The sequence below is a fragment of the Euwallacea fornicatus genome, chromosome 1, assembly GCF_040115645.1.
Source record: "Euwallacea fornicatus isolate EFF26 chromosome 1, ASM4011564v1, whole genome shotgun sequence".
In the NCBI taxonomy this organism is placed as follows: Eukaryota; Metazoa; Arthropoda; class Insecta; order Coleoptera; family Curculionidae; genus Euwallacea; species Euwallacea fornicatus.
The window spans coordinates 8,441,386-8,460,532 of NC_089541.1; the positions used below are offsets into that span (position 1 = coordinate 8,441,386).

Genomic DNA, 19,147 nt, shown 5'->3' on the forward strand with positions numbered 1-19,147 from the left:
CACAAAACCAGCACTTACCGGCCTCCGATTTACCCATCCTCTTCAATTATGAGCCGAAGGCTTCATCCCCTGTTGAAGCCTGGCTCACGTCTCCCCGTGTTCCGTCGCACCATCCTGCTTCTGACGAGGCTTATTATTTATTTTATGGATGCAACTTTATGATTACAGGTTAGTTCAAGTTAGGTGTAAAAGCTAGTTTGCACATAAATTTCGGCCTCCAGCGTCTAGGCATTGGTCATAATCTTAGTTTCGACAGAACTTAGCTTCATGTTAAACTTAACAGGACATTAATAATTGGACCCCTAACCGGAAACTGTAAACTCAAAGTTGATGATATGGTTATGTTGCCAAACTCCCATCACAACCAATTTACGATTCCAACTGCTTTCCCAAGTTCGTCGTAACAGGATGCATGCAGGATGCTCTGACTAGTTGTAAAACAGGGCTCAAGTTGGGCCAATTCACAGTTTATAAGTTAACTCTGTGGAAATAATAATATGGCATAACTAGACAAATAAATACTCGAGCATTAAGCCACGCGTAAAAAGCATTCTGGCTGCTAAGTAACGTACAACCCGCTTAACTCCCGGAAGGGGCAAGGAATAATAACTTTCTGAATTTGTGGGGTAAAGTTGCCTCGTTAAGGTTACGTTTCAGAGGTATTTAAGATAATTTTTCCAGATAATTTGGTGAGCTCGTGCAATCTTGGTTTTTATATTTGCACAGGGCACAAACCTGTCCAAACCCGAAATTTATCCATTGCAAAGGAGCTGTAAGTTGTTTCCGAGGTACCCAATTAACTTCATACAATTTGTATATTATTTGCGTCGCAACTAACTCATGCATTCCATCTCCTTTTCAAAAAAAAAAAAATAATATAAAAACGTTATTAATTTGCTACCACTGATTTAAATTAGCAGAACAGAGACACAAATTTTTCATAATTAATCTTCATTTTGCCAAAGACATTTTCCTGCGGATAATTTCTCTTCCGTCTGGTGGGTCCAATTTAAGAATGGCGATGAAAAATTACTTCACAAGTATTATTTTTTACTCAGTAGAAAGCAAGATCGCGCTAAAATAGGGATGAAAAGGCGTCCCTAAGAGGTATCAACCTTCAAAATATAATTTTACATTTAGGATTAGGTTAGTCATAATGGCACATTGTATCATCTTCGTAAATGAAAATTCTTATTCTCATTAAATGCGTTCTTTATGTTTCCTTTTTCTTTGCGACGTCGACCTTTATGCCTCTTCCCGTTTTTGGCATTTATTTGAGGGGAAATTTGTTACATTTTTATAAGTTTTAGATAGCTGACTATAAGCGACTAGGGTAGGAATTTTACGATACTTTTAATGTCGGGCTCTGGTCGTCATAAAATATTTTTTAGGTAAATTTGTTTGAAGCAAGTAAGAAAGACTGGGACAGAAGTTCGGACATGTCTCAATAAGATTTTCTCTTCTTCCCAATTCATTAAGTTGTACAGGCACAAATTGTTTGTTCCACTCGTAAACGTGGACTAATTAAATTATCATTATTAAAGTTTAAGAAAAACTTTTGTCGCAGAGTTTATCATGTTTTGAGAGATTCGGATTAAAAACTGCTCACTGTTTTTGTACAAATTGGAATACAATCGCTTCAGTGCAGGCAGAAATCGGGAATTCCACGGACAGTATGTTGAGCCTGCAGGAAAATATCCTATCAGCGCCATCTACCGTGCCGTTGTGCTGCATCTCCACCATGCTTTCGAGTGCAAACTGCAGGACCTAGTGCACACGCGCACAAGCATTTTGATTTATAATGCAAATTATTTTTATGCGTCTGTTGAATCGTATTGTTGTCCATGTTAAATTGAATTACTGAACTGAACATATTGCTGATAAGATGTAACATTTACATTCCAAAGCATTCGTGTTTTTTGGGCTTAAAGTGCTGACGCGCAAAATGGAAGGGCCGTTATTAAAAGGAGAATTTCATGAATAATGAATAATGGCAAGATTAAATTACTTTGGTTTGTTGCAACATTGCTAGGCGACCAGGGAAATTTCTGCATTTTCCATATTTCCATTGAGCAATAACAATTTTTCGCGGCCAATTTAAAATTTCCTTTTTCACTCGTTTAAAAAATGAGGGAATTTCCGATTTCCTCGCGTGTTGTACAAATGCACTTTCATTTCTGAGATTTAAATGTTAATGCAATTAATCATCCCATAACTTTCGAGCCAATCCATTGCCGCAAATATACGATGTTTTCACAGAAAAAAAAATGTTCATTTTTCTCCCCCTAATGTAATTAAATGACAAGCGCCATGTTTTCAATATTTCTAGAGTGCTCATGAAAACGTATTTAATTTTCGTCCTTTGAAGTGCCTTAAATTTCAGATTATGTTTCAGCCTTAGACGAAGTTTAGCTGGTTACTTAAGCTACCTAATCACGTCAAGCTTCGGAGGGTTGGTAGGGAATTTCCAAGTTAATTGAACTAATTAATTTACCATTATAATATCAGTTTGGCGTCACATGCATGCTGCACATCCAAAACTTAAGTTGAATGCTGGTCTTTATACAGCATATAAATTTAAAAGTTTCTTTGTACGTATTCCAATGGTAAATTGGCGATAAAAAGTGTACTTTGTAGACCTACGTCTAATCCACTTTCGTGACTATAATCAGGATTCGGATTCATTGTGCACTAATCTTTAACTTTTTAATCAGAAAGCAATTTCAACTGCAGAGGGGCGGGATACTTAACGTGGTAATTCAATTACCATAGTTTTCCATTGCTATCTTATAAAACGCCCAAGCTAAAAGATTGGTTAAATAAGACAAGAGTTGCTAAGTGTCATCAAATTTCATTTGGTTTACGAAATATTCAGAAAAATTTTATCATATGGTTATCAAAGGCCTGCCAGTGCTGTGTTCGTTTGGCAAGGAAAACTCTTAAACGCGCTTGGAAAAATACTATTTTACCATCACGAAGAAATACAGTGTTCTCTATGAACATATTGTGACCTTTGATACTAAGCTGGATGGACACATTCATAGTGACCTTAAGGTAATCGATGCAGGGAAGTGACTTTAAATGTGCGGAAAAATAGCACGTGATCCGATACTTGCCGTATTCAAATATGTGAAGTGTAGTATGTTGGTAGAAAATTGTTATTTTGCTAGCAAACCCGGGAAGTAATACATTTCCGTCGGGCACCGAATTGTATTTTACGCCGTTCGGGTAAGCAGTTGAGTGTGGGGAAGACACTTAACGCCTCGAAAACAAAAACTTCTTTTTTTAAATGACAAAAACTTTAATCTGTATAAAAGGCTGCTTGTATTTCCATCTCATAAAATAATGCCATTAAGAGGCCTTTTTGCCTCGTTATCGCTCTGCACTTAATTAACTCAAGCACCCCAGACATTTTTCGACCTTATTAGATCTCCTCAGCGCAGTTAATCTCCAGTCGATTAACTTCAGGCAGAAATATCAAAGGCAAATATGTATGGCCTGAAGGAAAATATCCCATCAGCGCCATCTACTGCATGCTTTTTGTCGCATCCTGATCAAATCTTCAAGTGTAAGCAGCAGGACTTAATGCACAGGGCCGATCTTTAGCCAAAAGTATTGAAGGCAGATGGCGCTGGTAGGATCTTTTCCTGCAGGCCCAACATGCTTGTCGTTGACTTTGCCAATTTCTGTCCGCTCGCGCGATGAGCCGAACTGAAGAGATCTAATAGGGTCGAAACGGGTTTTTTGGGAGAGGCATTCGTTTTCTCGGATCTTTCGTAGGGCCAATTCTATGTTATATTCCATGTGAAAATGAATACTGCTGCTGAATATTTTCTAAATAGTTTGCTCATGGCATAAAAATAGATCGTTTCATTGTAACAACTGTATTCATAGCTCTTGGTGATTTAGGTTCTTTCGGTTCTGTTTTCAACACTATACATTTTATGTCTACAAGTACAGGATATGGCTGTGCTTAATTTAATTATGTTTCTTAAAGCGAACCAACTAAAATGACTTTTTAATGGAAATGCAATGACATAAAAAAATAAAGCTTTGCATTCTCTAAACACGTACTATATATTTTTAATTGTAACTATTTTCTCCCTTCACTCCCACAAATTCCTATTTTTAGCGAAAACTGGTTATTGTCGTTGTCTCGGCTGCATTTTACACAAAAACTATTTTTCAGCATTTCCTTTAGTGCTTTTGAGCGGAAAGTTGAAGCCCATTTGCATGAAGAACTAGTAAAAACAACTTAGACAAGTCCAATTTGTTGCCTTGTCTGTTTCATTGCGTGTTAAACGATAAGGAGACCTCTCTTGTTTCTATTACTAAACCGTCCCTCGTTCCATTAGGGGAAAATCCTAAATTGTATTCTTTTGAATAAAAAAACATTAATCTAAAGCAAGTAGAATAATTGCAATAGTACAGGTTGGACATAATGATTTACGTTCTATTATCATACGTGGGCTGAGATTGTTGTGTGAGATTGTTCTACGACAACCCTTTAGTTAAGGGAGATCAAAGCGTTTAGACGATATCATCAGGAAGGTTTATAATTAATTTCTCTTTTTCATTGATATTGAAAATCACCTTGCTGTCTCGGCATATTTATATAAATAAGGATTACGTCTTAAGTTCTGTTTAGGTTTAGGTTTACGTTACATTGGATTCGCATTACCGTCTCCCCAGAAAAAGGGGGGATTAATTTGGGGCGTTTGTTGCGTCTCTGTTTCCCGGCATTAATGATGACAAGATAAGCTTCCGCTAAGACTAAGTGAAAATGATAATCTTAATAACATCCTGTAACGCCTTTTTAGAAAATTCTAGTTTTATGATGTTTTTTGTGAATAATAAGTCACACACTTTTCCTCGCTTTATCAACATACCCGATTTAAATTGCAAATTTCTTCTACCTACATAAAATATTTATCAGCTCGCTTTGGTTTCACAGCTCTAATTGGCAGGTGCAATGTACAAACTGTAATTAAGACGTAAGTATCGATTATAAAGCAGCATAATTTATGGAATTTTTTCATTTATTGGATCTAAAGCGCGTTTCGTATTATCCATTTTCATGCACAGGAAAATTCAAGCTCGACACCACAACCATTATATGCGAAACCAGTTAGAGGTGGCAAAAATATTTTTCTACCATATTACATTAAGGGGCATGAGGTAACGCAAATGCTGCAGGCTTTCAAATTTAGTAAGCGATACTGATGGAAAACGTTTTTCTAGGAACGTTCCTTTTTCTCTCCGGAACTTTCGAAATCTATAAATTATGGACAAGTTTTGCCATAAAAAGTTCTTTTGATATCTCTATTACTTAAAAAGATTCAGGAGCAGCCAATATACACGTACCGTCTCCTAGTTTCTCTTAATAAAATTTGAAGGGCTATGACTGAACTCGAACGTAATTATTACCCCCAAACTATTAAATTTGCAGTTACTCCTCTAAAAAATATGTACTTTTTAGAGGAGTAACCGCAAGTCCCACAAGGTAAAAAAATATATTTTCTTCGTATTGAATTAATGGCAAATTAGTTAAAATGCATCTCCTTTGGCTGCGGCTACAATAAATTTTTTCGTAATTTTTTCGAGGTCTAAAAATATTCTTGAATGTGGCGAAAAAGAAAATAAGACATTTCAAGTGATGCACTTGAATATCCCAGTAATATTTACTCCTTTTCGCCATTAAATTTATTTTGATTCAGTTTCCATTATTGCGAGCAACTTTCCTTTTAATTTATAGTTGAAATTGCAGCAGTTCCACTGTTTATAAAAATGATTTTTGTATGATTTCAGAGTAATTGAAAAACTAACTGCACTATCAACTTTTACTTGCACGGGGGTACACAGGGCGGTCACTTTTACAAAGACCACTGACGGGATATCTGAAAAGGTGACAGTTACAGGGTCAGTCAAATTATGTCGCAATATAATGGAAAACTATCAGTCCATTCCACGGGGCCCAAAAACCCTATACATTTGAGTTTATCTTGACTTATACAGGGTGTTATTTGAATACGTCGCCAAACTTCAAGAGGCGGTGGTTTACATGATTGTAAGACGTAAATTTCATATAAACACAAGTCCGGTAATGCTTTATTTTCAAGATACAGGGTGTCAAATTTTGTTAAAAAATTGTTTTTACCTAAAAATCTCAATAATCCTTTAACCAACTTTGTTAAATTTTGGCAGTGTTTTTAGCAGCGTTTTTTTTAACTTTTATATATTTTTCGCATTAAGCACAGCCACGGCCACACAGATTACCGGGTTTAAACCCGTTTGACTTTCCTTTATGGACGCGTTTAAAGTTTTTCGTTTACAGAAATCCGGCCAACATTGAAGACGAATTAATCCAAGGAAACGAATTATTTCAATATGTTTGGCAATCGACGTTAAAATGAGCTAATGTTTGCACTGAAGGAAAGACAATTTCAAAAGAAGACATTTTCAGCAACTATTGTAAGTTTCGTATTCTTAATTATTAAACGTTTTTTACTTAAAAAAGTTGCGGAGTATTTGTTTAAGTGTAGTTTTAATAAAGCTTTTACATTGTTTGATTTTTCTTAAAGTTCTGGTGTCACCCCCTTGCACACCACTAGCAAAAGGCGACAAACAATTTCTAACTTAAAAGATTTCTTTGTATACATTAAAAATTGTTACTAGTTTCAACGCCACATTAGTTTACATCTCCATGTTATTTCAAAGCTTTTTTTCATATGTAAGGATAAAAAAAAATTCAACCTCCTGTATCTTGGAAACGAAGCATTTCCGGACCTATGTCTACATAAACTTTTCGTATTAGAATCACTCAAAGAATCATCCCTTGAGTTTTGACCACGTGTTAAATAGCACCCTGTATATTTGTGATCGAAATCGACCCTCTGTAAAGCAAAAAGTGTCATTAAATTATTATACCATTTGAGATGAATAAAGAGGAACGATGTTCATGCAATCTTGCATCTTCACTTCTTTTTCTCACTAAAATCGTCTTTAGGTATTTGCTTGAATTTTGAAATTCTGAAGGGCAGATTCGAAAGCTATAGAGAAATCGCTGAAGATATGTCACAGTGGACCGACACTGGAAAAAATAGCGATAACTCTCGCGCGAAGCAAAATCTGATTGCATTTCGGAACGTGTAACGAGCGATACTTTTTCAGACTCTCGATTCCATTAGCAATTGGGAAATCAAAATTTTCCGTGGACTTATAGAAAAGATGTATTTTCACAACAATTATCCAAATGAGGAATAACCATTTTCGGTGCAGAAGAAATATTAAGACTGTCAAAACAATTTCTTTTTTTAACACAGAAAACTGACACCAAATATTTTTTTTTGTGGGCACAATTTCACCGAAAATTTATACTAAACTTGTCGCAGTGCAAAACTTTGGGTCGAGAAAACTGAAATACGTTCCCATAAAATCCAACTGGAAATGTATGACCAGTAGAAGTTTCAACAACGTTTCCGAATTAAGCGCAGCTGTATATTTAATTGGTAACTGGAAGGGAAGTTTCAACGTTTCGAAATTAAGTGAACCTGTATAATGACCAACTAAAACACCTCTTCATTGGAAGCATAACTCTAATAACACTTTCTAGTTACGTATGAGAATTTCGATGAAATTAAATTCAGTGTCAAATTGTACCTCTGAGGGCCGTTTTCGTTATTTACAACTGTAAGCCTTCTAGGTATTACAGCGATGCAGGCTAGGAGCACTGCAAATCGGATATTGAAGTTAAAGTAGGTGAAAGTTTACATTCTAATATTCGAATTATTACTGCTGAATGTTACTGTTCATGCGCATAAACAGAGAGGTTTCAAAAACTTCGTCGGCTTTAAATCCGTTTTTCTAATGAAAAATAAAAATTTGTTCCCCGCATTATTTCAGAGTTTAAAAATTAAGCGTGTGGGACTTTATCAAAAACATCAAATTTCTTTAAAGCGTTTCCCATGTGAAAAATATAATATAACGTTATTGTTGTTTTGATTTTAGAGGCGCAAATTGCTATTGCATATTTTATGAGCAAGTTGATTTAATTGCTTTTTATTTTTTCGGAATAACGTCTCGTATACCAGTTGGAATTGTTGGGGCGGTGGAATTTCACATTATTCTCAGTTAAAGCTAACTGAAAATAATATTTACTCTTTACTCTGATGAATATTTTTGTTAACGTGTTCGTGACAAATCTGTCACCACCTTCGGAACTTAGTGTGCAAAGAGTAGAAACACGAAAGTAAGAGCTAGAGGAAAATGCATGAGAGGTGAAGATTTAAAATTTCGAACAAATTGAATAAAATGGATTGGAATTACGTAAATGATGAATTATCACAGTATCTATTTTAACCTATAAAAAAAAATTTTGTGTTATTGATTTTATGTAGTATTTATTACTGTGTAATTCCATTCTATCTGTTCAAGGCTCACATGCTGTTCAAGCATAGGCAAGCTTACTGAACAAAAACCCACCTATCGGGTTTCACTAAATAAAATATTTGTCATTTATTTGACTTCACCATCCTTTGATAATGGTTCCTTGATAACGATGCAAACACCATTCCGTTTAATTCTGTGACCATTATCAAAGGCGCACTGCTATATATCTGACCTATACAGGGTATCTCTAAAAGGTCTGTACAAAATTCTACCACAGATTTCTGAGGTCAAAACATGACGATTTAACCCAATTTACCTTAGTCTAAAAGTGGAAGGTTTTCGAAATACAGGGCGTCAAAGTGAAAACAAAAAAAAGCAAACAAATTAATTTCTTGGTTGGTAATGCTGCTATCTACACAAAATGTCGTATCGGGCGGTTTTTGGGGATAAGAAATCAGAATCCGTTTACATTTTCGATGCACAATGTAGAGGGCGTTGTCAGCGCTCGACGAACCCTCTTTAAAAGGGCATAACTTTTTCATCGCCCGGTATAAAATTTATTTATGACTAAACTTGTGTTTTCCTACATTTTTTAAGGAAAAAAGGTCTCTTGTTAAAAATCTCTACGAGGCTTCCTTCTTGAGATATTTGAAGCTTAAAGTTCGCTGCATGTCTTAAATAATAATTTTAATGTACTACATATCTATTCTTACAGTTGGTGGTACATTATCAACATGAATTTAAGATTAATGTGTGGGCAGGAATAATTGACAATTTTATTATTGGTCCTGTCATTTTGCCGCCCCGATTAAGTGGTGAAAGTTATTTGGAACATATTCAAAATACAATGCCAAAATTATTGGAAGATCTTCCTTTACAACTTCGGCAAGATATGTAGTTTATGCACGACGGTGCTCCGCCACATTTTACTATAAATGTGCGCAACTATTTAAATCAACAGTACCCACGAAGATGGATAGGTAGAGGAAATGATACTCCGGTACCATGGCCACCGCGCTCACCGGATTTAACTCCGATGGATTATTTTTTATGGGGGACTCTAAAGTCCGTGGTATACTTCACGGCCATAAATAGTGAAGAGGAACTATGGGGACGAATTCAAAATGCAGTAAACATTTTAAAGAACGACGAAGAATTGATGAATAGAGTACATTTTAATTTATTGCGTCGAATTAATCTTTGTATGCAAGTCAATGGTGGTCATTTCGAACATCTACTAAAAGTATAATTTTTTCGTGTCTATGTTTGGTATCTATGTTTTCAAGTAATTTGTAATCTATTTTTAAGTTTTGATTTTTTTCGATCCAACTATAAGAATAGATATGTAGTACATTAAAATTATTGTTCAAGACATGCAGCGAACTTTAAGCTTCAAATATCTCAAGAAGGAAGCCTCGTAGAGATTTTTAACAAGAGACCTTTTTTCCTTAAAAAATGTAGGAAAACACAAGTTTAGTCATAAATAAATTTTATACCGGGCGATCAAAAAGTTATGCCCTTTTAAAGAGGATTCGTCGAGCACTGACAATGCCCTCTACATTGTGCATCGAAAATATAAACGGATTCTGATTTCTTATCCCCAAAAACCGCACGATACGACATTTTGTGTAGATAGCAGCATTACCGACCAAGAAATTAATTTTTTTGCTTTTTTTTGTTTTCACTTTGACGCCCTGTATTTCGAAAACCTTCCACTTTTGGACTAAGGTAAATTGGGTTAAATCGTCATGTTTTGACCTCAGAAATCTGTGGCAGAATTTTGTACAGACCTTTTAGAGACACCCTGTATAATCCCATATTTTTAATGCGGTCTTGGTGGTCTTAAATGTTCTTTTTTAAGGGTTTAGATTTTTCACCCACATCAAATTTCTCACATTTGAAAGGAATTTTATATGTGACCCTCTCGGTGTCTCCATTTTCTTGTCGTTTCAGTTTTTTCTTCGAGAGTGTTGGACGTAGTGTGTTTTATGTCCTGAAACTGCACTGGAATTGAATTTATTTCCTAATCGTTAGATTCGGTTTGGTATACCCGCCATTTGTGGTATAAAAAAGTTTGCAAAAGGTCCGTTTAACGATTTCAATAGTCTCACTTTCGCTGAAGCAGTATAATGATAAAACGTGATGCAGAACAACAAATAATTTAGCTGAGGCAAAGAGATACACAAAGACATAACGAAAATAAATAAGAAGGACTAAAAAGCTTCTACAAAGAAAACATTGAAATAAATATTCCTAGAGTTCATTTGCCGGATTGAAAGTGGATAATATTCCTGTCATCCAATTTTCATTCTCCGCTTTCGCCTTACATTTCCTACTCCGAGATGATAATGGCAATGCTAAATTTTCTTTCGTAAAGCTCGCTGTGAAAATATTTGAAATCCTCTGGAATCCTAACTAATATTTTGTTTTTATTTTGCACTATAGGGACCTCGTATCTCAGACATAAATAAGGATTTAACTTTGGGTTACATCGGATTGCCATTATTCCTATCCGAGAAGAAGAACTTGAGGCTTTGAGGGAGATTAATTTGGGGCTATTTATCCCACCCAGGGAAGATCTCAGAATTGTTAGTGGTATTGATAAAAATCCGATTGGGTCTGAGGAGTTCTAATGACGGATTTATCTCTTTGTCACGTTCTCTTCATTTAAAGGTTCCAGGTCGACCTAGGCCTGATTGTATCGCCTTAATTTACCACTAGATATACCAACAATTTTACTATAGCTATATTTTTGCTGACACCAGTCAAAATGGCAGGTCTTAGAAGAAATGGTTGGTGGGGTTTCCACTTCCTTTATAAATTTTCAAAAACGATAAATGACCTTTATTTCGCCTCAATTTTTACCTACGTAGATTTTGCTTTGCGCTCTTTTCATATTGCTCCTGCAGCGTAGGCCACTTTGGTTATCTAATAATTCGCCTTCGCTATCGTAACTTCTGAAGGAGTTCAAATTGAAGGTTAGCACAGCGATACTTTAAGCTTACATTCAAGTTTTAGTAGCTTAAATGAAATGAGCTAGGAGACGCATAATGGGTAAGCATATACTGGACGTTAATAAAGCGATATTTTAAATTTATAAGCAGGTTTGAGCAGCTGCATGATGGGTAAGGATATGTAATGCACAATACCGTTTTGTCAACTCTGTGTGAAATACGGCAACGTTTAATATGAGCAAAATCGCCCTTTTGGTTATTCATGAATGTCACAATGTCTATTAGAGGGTCTCAGCTCTATCTCGGTGCAAACAATATTACCGCACAAAGGATGATGGAAAAGTTATTTAATATACAATATAAATTTAGCTTGTTAGTGTTGTCTCTTATGGAAGAGAATTGTTGTCACACATACATTGAATTGTCCTTTACCCGGTCAAGTGTGAATGGAATTGAGTAGATATTGGACTTCGAAAGTTGTTATCCCTCGATTCGTGACATATTTCTATCTTGGATAAAAATTATCAACGATAGGGAATCGCGGCCTGAAAATGTTGAATATGTTTTTTAGACGTACATAACTCGACTGAGGTATCAGCTACAACTGAGGTGAGCCCAATTTAGAATTCACACGGGTGCAGCTTAGCTCAGCTTTATGAGGACGAGGAGCAGATAAAGATTATTGAGTAGGTTTCAAATGAGTAATTTAATGCTTAGTTATTGGTTTCAACTTAAATATTTAGTTTCAGATTTTTTTACAATTTTTTTCAATTTTCTTTATTAACAGTTTGTGGCGGATTGTTCGTTTTTTTTCATTACTCTGTTTGGAGATGTCTGTCTGTGCTTCAAAAATGAGAGAAGTACCTTGCGTGGAGTGTCGTGAAAAGACAAAAATGGAGATCAGTTAATGTGTAAATGGGTAAAATTTTCAAGCAAACGAATAAAGGAAAAAATTAAACAAAGAGAAGTGAGAACGTAAATGCCGCGAATGCCCGTTTATCCAACTTCCGGATTATTATCTTTCCACGTGTATTCGCCCAAGCTGCTCTATTGATTGGTTTCGATACTCTTACATTTCTCCTTGCAATACCTACACGCCGTCTTTTAATGGAAACTCCCGGTATACTCGATGTTCGAAATAGTAGTTAGTGCGCAGTAGAAATGCGCCGTAGAACTTTTTTTGACTTAGTGCGAGACTTTCATAACCAACTGAGAAGCTTTGCTGCTGACCTTTGCCGAGAGATCAACGTTATCTTTATATCGCGCTAGCGCAGGCCTGTGCATCCTTAAGAGCGTAAAAGAGACATGCGTAATACAACTCCATTAGTTAAAAATGAAGTTGTGACGTTACTTAAGCCAATGGGATGCAATTTTTTTAACGTTTCAACTTAGTTTAGTTTCAGTTTTAGTCAACTACGCTGTATCAAATTTACTTTACCATGTGAGGACAAATGAACCAGAAGCACACAGCTATACAACATGACATGTTGTTCGAGTTTTAGCGGAGGTAGGTGACTAGTAAAGCAGTAAATGGAGATAATGGCGGGATGCTAGCGACGTGCTTTGGGGCTTCCTGTAATAAATCTAAAACCAAGTTGACTTGGCCACATAAAGGGCGGAACGCAGCTGAACAGATGCGGAAAATATATATATTCGTCGATAGGCTCAGTCCCCATAAAGTGGGACAAAAATTTGAGGTCGAGCAAAATATTCAGGTTGTAAGCAGTTTTCATCTTTATTAATAATTAAAACGTGAGTGGGCTGTAATAGCTGTGGCTTTAGCTGGAAGATTGAGAGCTCGTTTCCTTGAATTTTGTATGTTGAAGCATTTCATGCCAGGATAAACAGGTTTGCGTGTCTAAAGAGAATATTACCATAATTTCCAAAACGTTAAGAGTATTCAATTGTGATTACAACCAATCGAAGTTAGGCACAAAATTGTCTTAGGAGCTCATCTATTGCGTTGTAAACTTAAACTTTGAGAAATTAACCAGCAATGGAACAGGCAGCAAAGATAATGTCTTCATAAACAATTTGCGGATATCTCGGAAATCGGGAGGCCCGAATTGTTTGGATAGGTCGATGAAGACGAATAAGGGCCTGGAGACTGAGCCATAACTCGTGCCCTCGAAGGTTACATACAAAGACTTAACTTTTTAATGGAGGGATCCCTTTTTTTATCTGTGTTTACGATTCACGGGTGATATTTTTATATTAGAACAATAGAACCGTTTGTTTGCACAAATCTATTTCATCAGGCTCCAAGTTCAGGAAGTCACAAAATAACGTTCGTGCCACAGTTCCATTTCGTCTGCCAAGTCGTCGGAGCCTCAGTTTAAATAACTTTAGCTGTAGATAATGGTCGAAGTGCTGCCTGCCGAAGATGCGTTTTCCTGTTTCCGAGAGCAAATTCCGTCAAGAAAGTCAATTTACTCAGGCAAAAGAAGTTGTTTGCAGAGAAACAAAATGTAGACGAAAACATATTGTTGGGTAAATAATAGTTCTATTTACTAAAGTGAAGGTAAAATTGATGGTTTTTTTCCATCGGAAAAGCTTAAACCTCCAGGAGTCGTCCAGGAGTGGGCAAATTATGCATCGAATTGAGTGAAGTGCAAAAATTGAATAGTGAAGCAAATGTCTATTTTTATAGAAGTCGCATTTGCGTGTTTATAAGCTGAAAGTGGCATTTTACCGCACATATCCGTCAATACTTATTTGCTTAACGAGTGCGTAAGTGCTTCACCGCACGCTGCCTGCAATTGGCGAACACAGAGGAACTCGGTCAGTAATCGAGTGCAGAAATGACGCCTTCGCATGTGTTAAAAAATGTATACAATTTATATAACAATTGAGTGAAATAAGACAATAATAGTTATTTAGGCAAGCGTATTCAATAAGCATGTAACGTAAGGTTTTATGAGATGGTTCAGTTTAAAACAATGCGAACTGGCGAAAGAGTCCATAAATGACTAGAATAAAACCTCATTACCAGCGACTTACATACATCATTTAATTTATTTATAGTCATTGGTAGTTCCACTGTAAATTTATCTGCTTTATTCGACCGTTTACTGTTCTATTGCGTTAGAACCATAATGAACCAGTTTATGGTCGTAAAACAGTAGCATAAGGAGCCCTTTATAATCACATCAGGCAAAATGTACATTTATATGCTTCGTGCCTGCACAAGTTATCCAACATTCGGGCCATTCATGAATGGCATTAAAGGAAGAACCTGGTCAGGTCTGGAAATTGTCTTAGGAACATTGCTGTCAAGACACAACCATGCATACACGCATTTCCTTATTTTAAGGGAGAGACACTTATTTATACAGGGTGTTTTATAGGCGTATCGACAAACTTTCGGCAGATGTAGAGCTCATGAAAACAAATTTTTAGCTCGAATAAAGTTAGTTTCGAAATTGCTTTGTTTTCAAAACACAAAATGTTTCTTTTTTTTAAACTTTTTTAAATATTTCCAAAACGGTTTGAAATAAGGACATAAAATTAGAGACATGCTATAGCGGGATAAGTGTGCATGTTTTGGATTAGGCGGAATATTTCCACCGACAAGTTGGCTTGCAGACGGTATCAAGTATGTCGGGGAGGAAGGGTGGCGATTTTAATGTTAGGGTGGTTCGTCGCGCCGAGTCTTCAAAGTTTATCCTCGACAAATGAAATTTCTTTAAAGTTCTAAGACTGCAGTATCAATATCTATCGTTGTATCTTTGGACAGGAGCTTGGATTCCATTCTTCAGCACCCACGATGACCATCAAATTCTTCCGCGTGAAACAGATATTCTGTAATGAAATTCGAGGGTTAATTCGCGAGTTAATACAGCATAGTTACAAACACCTCATTTTTGGTATACCCTGTTCTCCTAACACGTCATAACTGGAAATCCTATCGTCCGCGGGTTCTTTTGCGAATACTCTGAAGACAAAGCAACTCTAGACATCAAGGGTAAGTTTTCAATCGGTACTTACTTAATTATAAAATTTAGATATCTTGTGGATGACAAAATTAGTATGCTTTCCAGGTTCTGATATTCTTGTTGCAAATGTATACTTCACTAACGCTACAACTTTGAAGGTGTCCATACCAAGGAACAGTGACTTCTGATTCTAAATTATAGAAAATTATAAGAGGGACTACCAAGGGGTTTAGTAATGCATAATTCCAATCGTTATTACTTTTGTTAATGTGGCTTCGATGTGTCCTCTAGATAATCCAATCTGAGGAAGATCTAGGGAAAGAATTATCGAGGAGCCCTACGAGCTGCATTTCGTTTTGAACCAGCTAACACCAGAGTAGTCTTTTCTTGGTCATATAGTCAGTTTTCTATTCATTTAAGACGGGTCGCTGTCGAGGAAATTTATACTATGATGACTTCCCGACCTTCGAGTACATAAACAAGAACTTTGCGTTTTTGAATGTTTCCTTCGGTTGTTCTAATTCCACACTAGTGACAGCGTAAGTGCATTTATAATAACAATACATTTCCCGTTATGATGGGACATGACTGCTACCCAAGCAGGCCTGTTACGGGTAAGCTTACCAGGATTACCATGTAATGTGCCTGTAACATGATCGTTAAGTCAAATCGAGCTTAGCTTAATCAGGGAGGTGTATATTTACTTCAATTGTATGTACGCCTCGTAAGGGGCATTCTGCGTTGTGATCATTTTTACATAATTTCAAAGGACATTTCTAAGATATTAATTTAATCCAAAAGATGTGATTTAGAAAATAAATTGTTGCATCTGCAATTCGAGATACCCTGTATATATCAAAGGAAACATTTCCGGGAGCGCCACCAAAGGTGCAAGTTTAAAAGGCATAATTAGCGCTATCTTGAAACGTAAAATTGGCGCTCCAGGAATCGTCCCGTAAACGGGACATTCTTAAAAACTACTATCAAAATTTTATTTTCACTCAACATTGGTAAATTTGATCGATACCTGCCTGGCACTTATTGATAGCTCACAGGCAATTATGGGTATCTACCGGGCGATTACCGCTGTAATTTTCTGATAATGGGAATCCTCATCGGGACAGTTAAATACAGAAGGGAAATATATATTTTATCAGTTTATAAACATTTTGTTTGAAGTAACGGAAAACATAACATGGTATTAATGTTTCAAAACACGGTTGTTCTTTATTTTGGCTTTAACAATCATTTTACCTTATCGATCAGAACACAGTCTGGTCACGGTCAGAGCAAAGATTCTAACATTCATTTTGTACCGTTTATGGACGATTCACATTATCGGTCCGGTCACGTTCTGATCACGATCGCGTCATAAATTGTAATATTCGTTTCGTACTGTTTATTCACATTAGGGGTCACGGTTAAACAATTCAAATTTGACATAACAGATAATCTTACGCGTACATAGTGAAAAACCAAAAAAGTATATCTACACAATGCCCTATTGTAAATAACTAAGAAATAGAGAAAATCACGAATTTATTCTTTATGTTAATATGAATTTTTCGAAGTATTTCGGAAACCATCACTCTCAAATGCGAAATTCCTTGGGGTTTTTCAATTTAGATTCCCAAAATTCTAACTTTTTCTTCGGATCGACACGTATAGCATAACAGTATATTTCATTTTTATAGATTAATCATTGAAGACATCGGTCAGTCCGAATTGACCTTCGCGATAAAGGCAGTGGTCATATACGTCAATAACGGTACTTAATTAATTGTGATCAGGAACTTCACTATTTTTACTTACCGCTTGCAGTTATAGGTGATGGTACCTACACCTTTGAACGAGTTAATGAGTCATCCGACAGAGCTTCTTTGGTTAAAACTGACATGTTGGAAACTGGTTTCATTAAATTATGAACGTAAATTAGTATAGTTGAGATTATGTAACTTTTTATTGACGTCACAAAGTCTAACGATTGAGAGTCGTCTTACGTAAAGTGACAAGTCATATAAACTTCATATGCTAAAAAAGGAGAACGATATATTTGAATGACTAAACATAACCCTACTTTAATTAATTGGCGTTTTGGTTTAATTTGGCGTTTTAAAGCGTTGTATTCTTTGATCATCGAATTTAGCGGAAAATGTTGTTCTTTACCTACTAAAGCACTGCTTCTGATTATTTGTTATCGATTTTGTTATTATTATTGGTATAATGCTCAAGCTCTTGAATTGTCGGTACAAGGAGTTTATAACATGTCTGTTACATATTACTTTTGACAAGATGTTGTATCAGTGCTGATATGAAGCCTGGGACGTGCATAAAAAGTTACGTGATTTGAATCGTAAATAATAATTTCTATGTTGATGGTATTGAGGAAATTAAATTCAGTATTTGTTCTTTTAGCCCCGCTAGTCCCCTTAGCAGCCCCATGCCACTGCACCTACAGAGTTACCAAAAAGTTTTGGCGCGATCATTTATTACGTGAGAAATGTCGATCTCGATTTTTCCTATATGAGCATAAAGAGAATTTCTTTTGCCCTTCAACACCCATCAGGCGTTTAGCGTTGCAATTGAAATTGTGTTTTCAAGAAAGGTAGAAACTAAAGCTTTATCTTGATGTTTGATATAAAATGAACTGACAGTTGTTATTATAGCGGAGAGCTATAAATAGTAAATAAAATAACCGAGTACGCTTTTCAATTCTCTGCCATTCAACACGAGAATGGGCTTTGCTCACCGGCACTCTGGCTGAGCAATAATAGATAGAATAATCTCTATGGAGCCTCATTAAATATTTACGAATTGTTTTATATCTGATCAGGCGGGGTGAAAATGTATTGCCTCGAAATTTTGCCTGTAAAATATTTAAATTTGTCAATATGAACGAGGGCTTATGTTCAGATAAACCGGGACCTCAAACGAAGGTTACCCACCTCGTGGGGCAGATTCAACAGTTGGACAACTGTTTTATGTTTGAATATTAAACAGAAACTGTTAACATTGCCAACTTTTGCTGTAAGTTGGCAACTGTGGATACACAGTTCCACGGTGCTAATTTGACAAACATGTTGGCACCGCCCCGGTGATGCGGTGCCGCGAAGTGCTGTCCAAAAAAATTGGACAAGAGACTTTAAAAATGTAAGTGATTTCTAACTGTAGGTACATTATTACACCGGAGATTCCAACGATGAAAAATCTTGTGAGAAAGTTTGTCGAGCAGTATCTTCCATCATTTAACTCCGTCATTTGATAGGTAACAACCATTTCAATTGAATGTTTTTGGTAGCATATTGGTTGAGCACTATATTGGGCATAGTCAACAGTTACGTGATCAAAAAATATCAAGGTTATCTAAGCAAACTCTGTTAACTAGTACGAACCATTTCAACGCTCGGTAATTTTCTTGACATTATGCTCCTCAAAGTTATGATTTAAACAAGGCCTGCAATATGTAAAACCTCTTCAGCCTATTCGCCCACTCCATGATGAATTTCAACCCATTTCCCGATTTCGAGCTCTTGCTATGGAATGCAAATATTCTCCATCAACGTATTCGCCGTGTCTTCGGGCGCGGTAGCGCCCGGAACAGGAGCAAATCATTATATGGCCTGCTAAAAAATTCCGGGCAGGTGCCTGCCCCCACTTCTTGCGACCTAGAACAACTCCGTCCGCCCCTACAATATGTTTCGCCCTTATTCACAGCGACTTCTTTAACAATTGACGGCACAAAAAAAAATCTGTTATCTCCCTTAACTCGGTCTCTAACCTCCCCCGACGCTCGCGTGGCGCAAAAAAAAATTAACGAAATCGTTTCTCAATGCATATTTATATTTTCTAGACCCGAAAACCCGAAATTTT

The 19,147-nt window shown here is 36.3% G+C and overlaps 1 protein-coding gene and 1 long non-coding RNA gene across 7 annotated transcripts in view; both read right to left on the bottom strand.

Annotated features, from left to right (window-relative positions):
• The window catches only part of LOC136340431 (uncharacterized), a 159,180-nt gene that overhangs the window by 3,279 nt on the left and 136,754 nt on the right, over positions 1 to 19,147 (bottom strand). Inside the window, exon 1 of one of the 6 annotated variants that reach the window (XR_010732302.1) lies at positions 17,086 to 17,167. The exons of 4 other annotated variants lie outside the window; for them this stretch is intronic. Coding sequence is in view for 1 of the 2 variants with exons in the window: in XM_066284533.1 (XP_066140630.1) it covers positions 462 to 481 (20 nt within the window). In the remaining variant the exon portion in view is untranslated. Of the gene's footprint in view, positions 1 to 379; positions 482 to 17,085; positions 17,168 to 19,147 lie in introns of those variants that run through there. One more of the 6 variants, XM_066284533.1, reaches the window with a different exon arrangement.
• LOC136340452 (uncharacterized) lies at positions 14,475 to 15,416 on the bottom strand. Its single transcript, XR_010732306.1, has 3 exons — positions 15,330 to 15,416; positions 15,199 to 15,276; positions 14,475 to 15,143 (listed from the first exon to the last, which is right to left on the bottom strand). It is a non-coding gene; the product is annotated as an uncharacterized lncRNA (long non-coding RNA).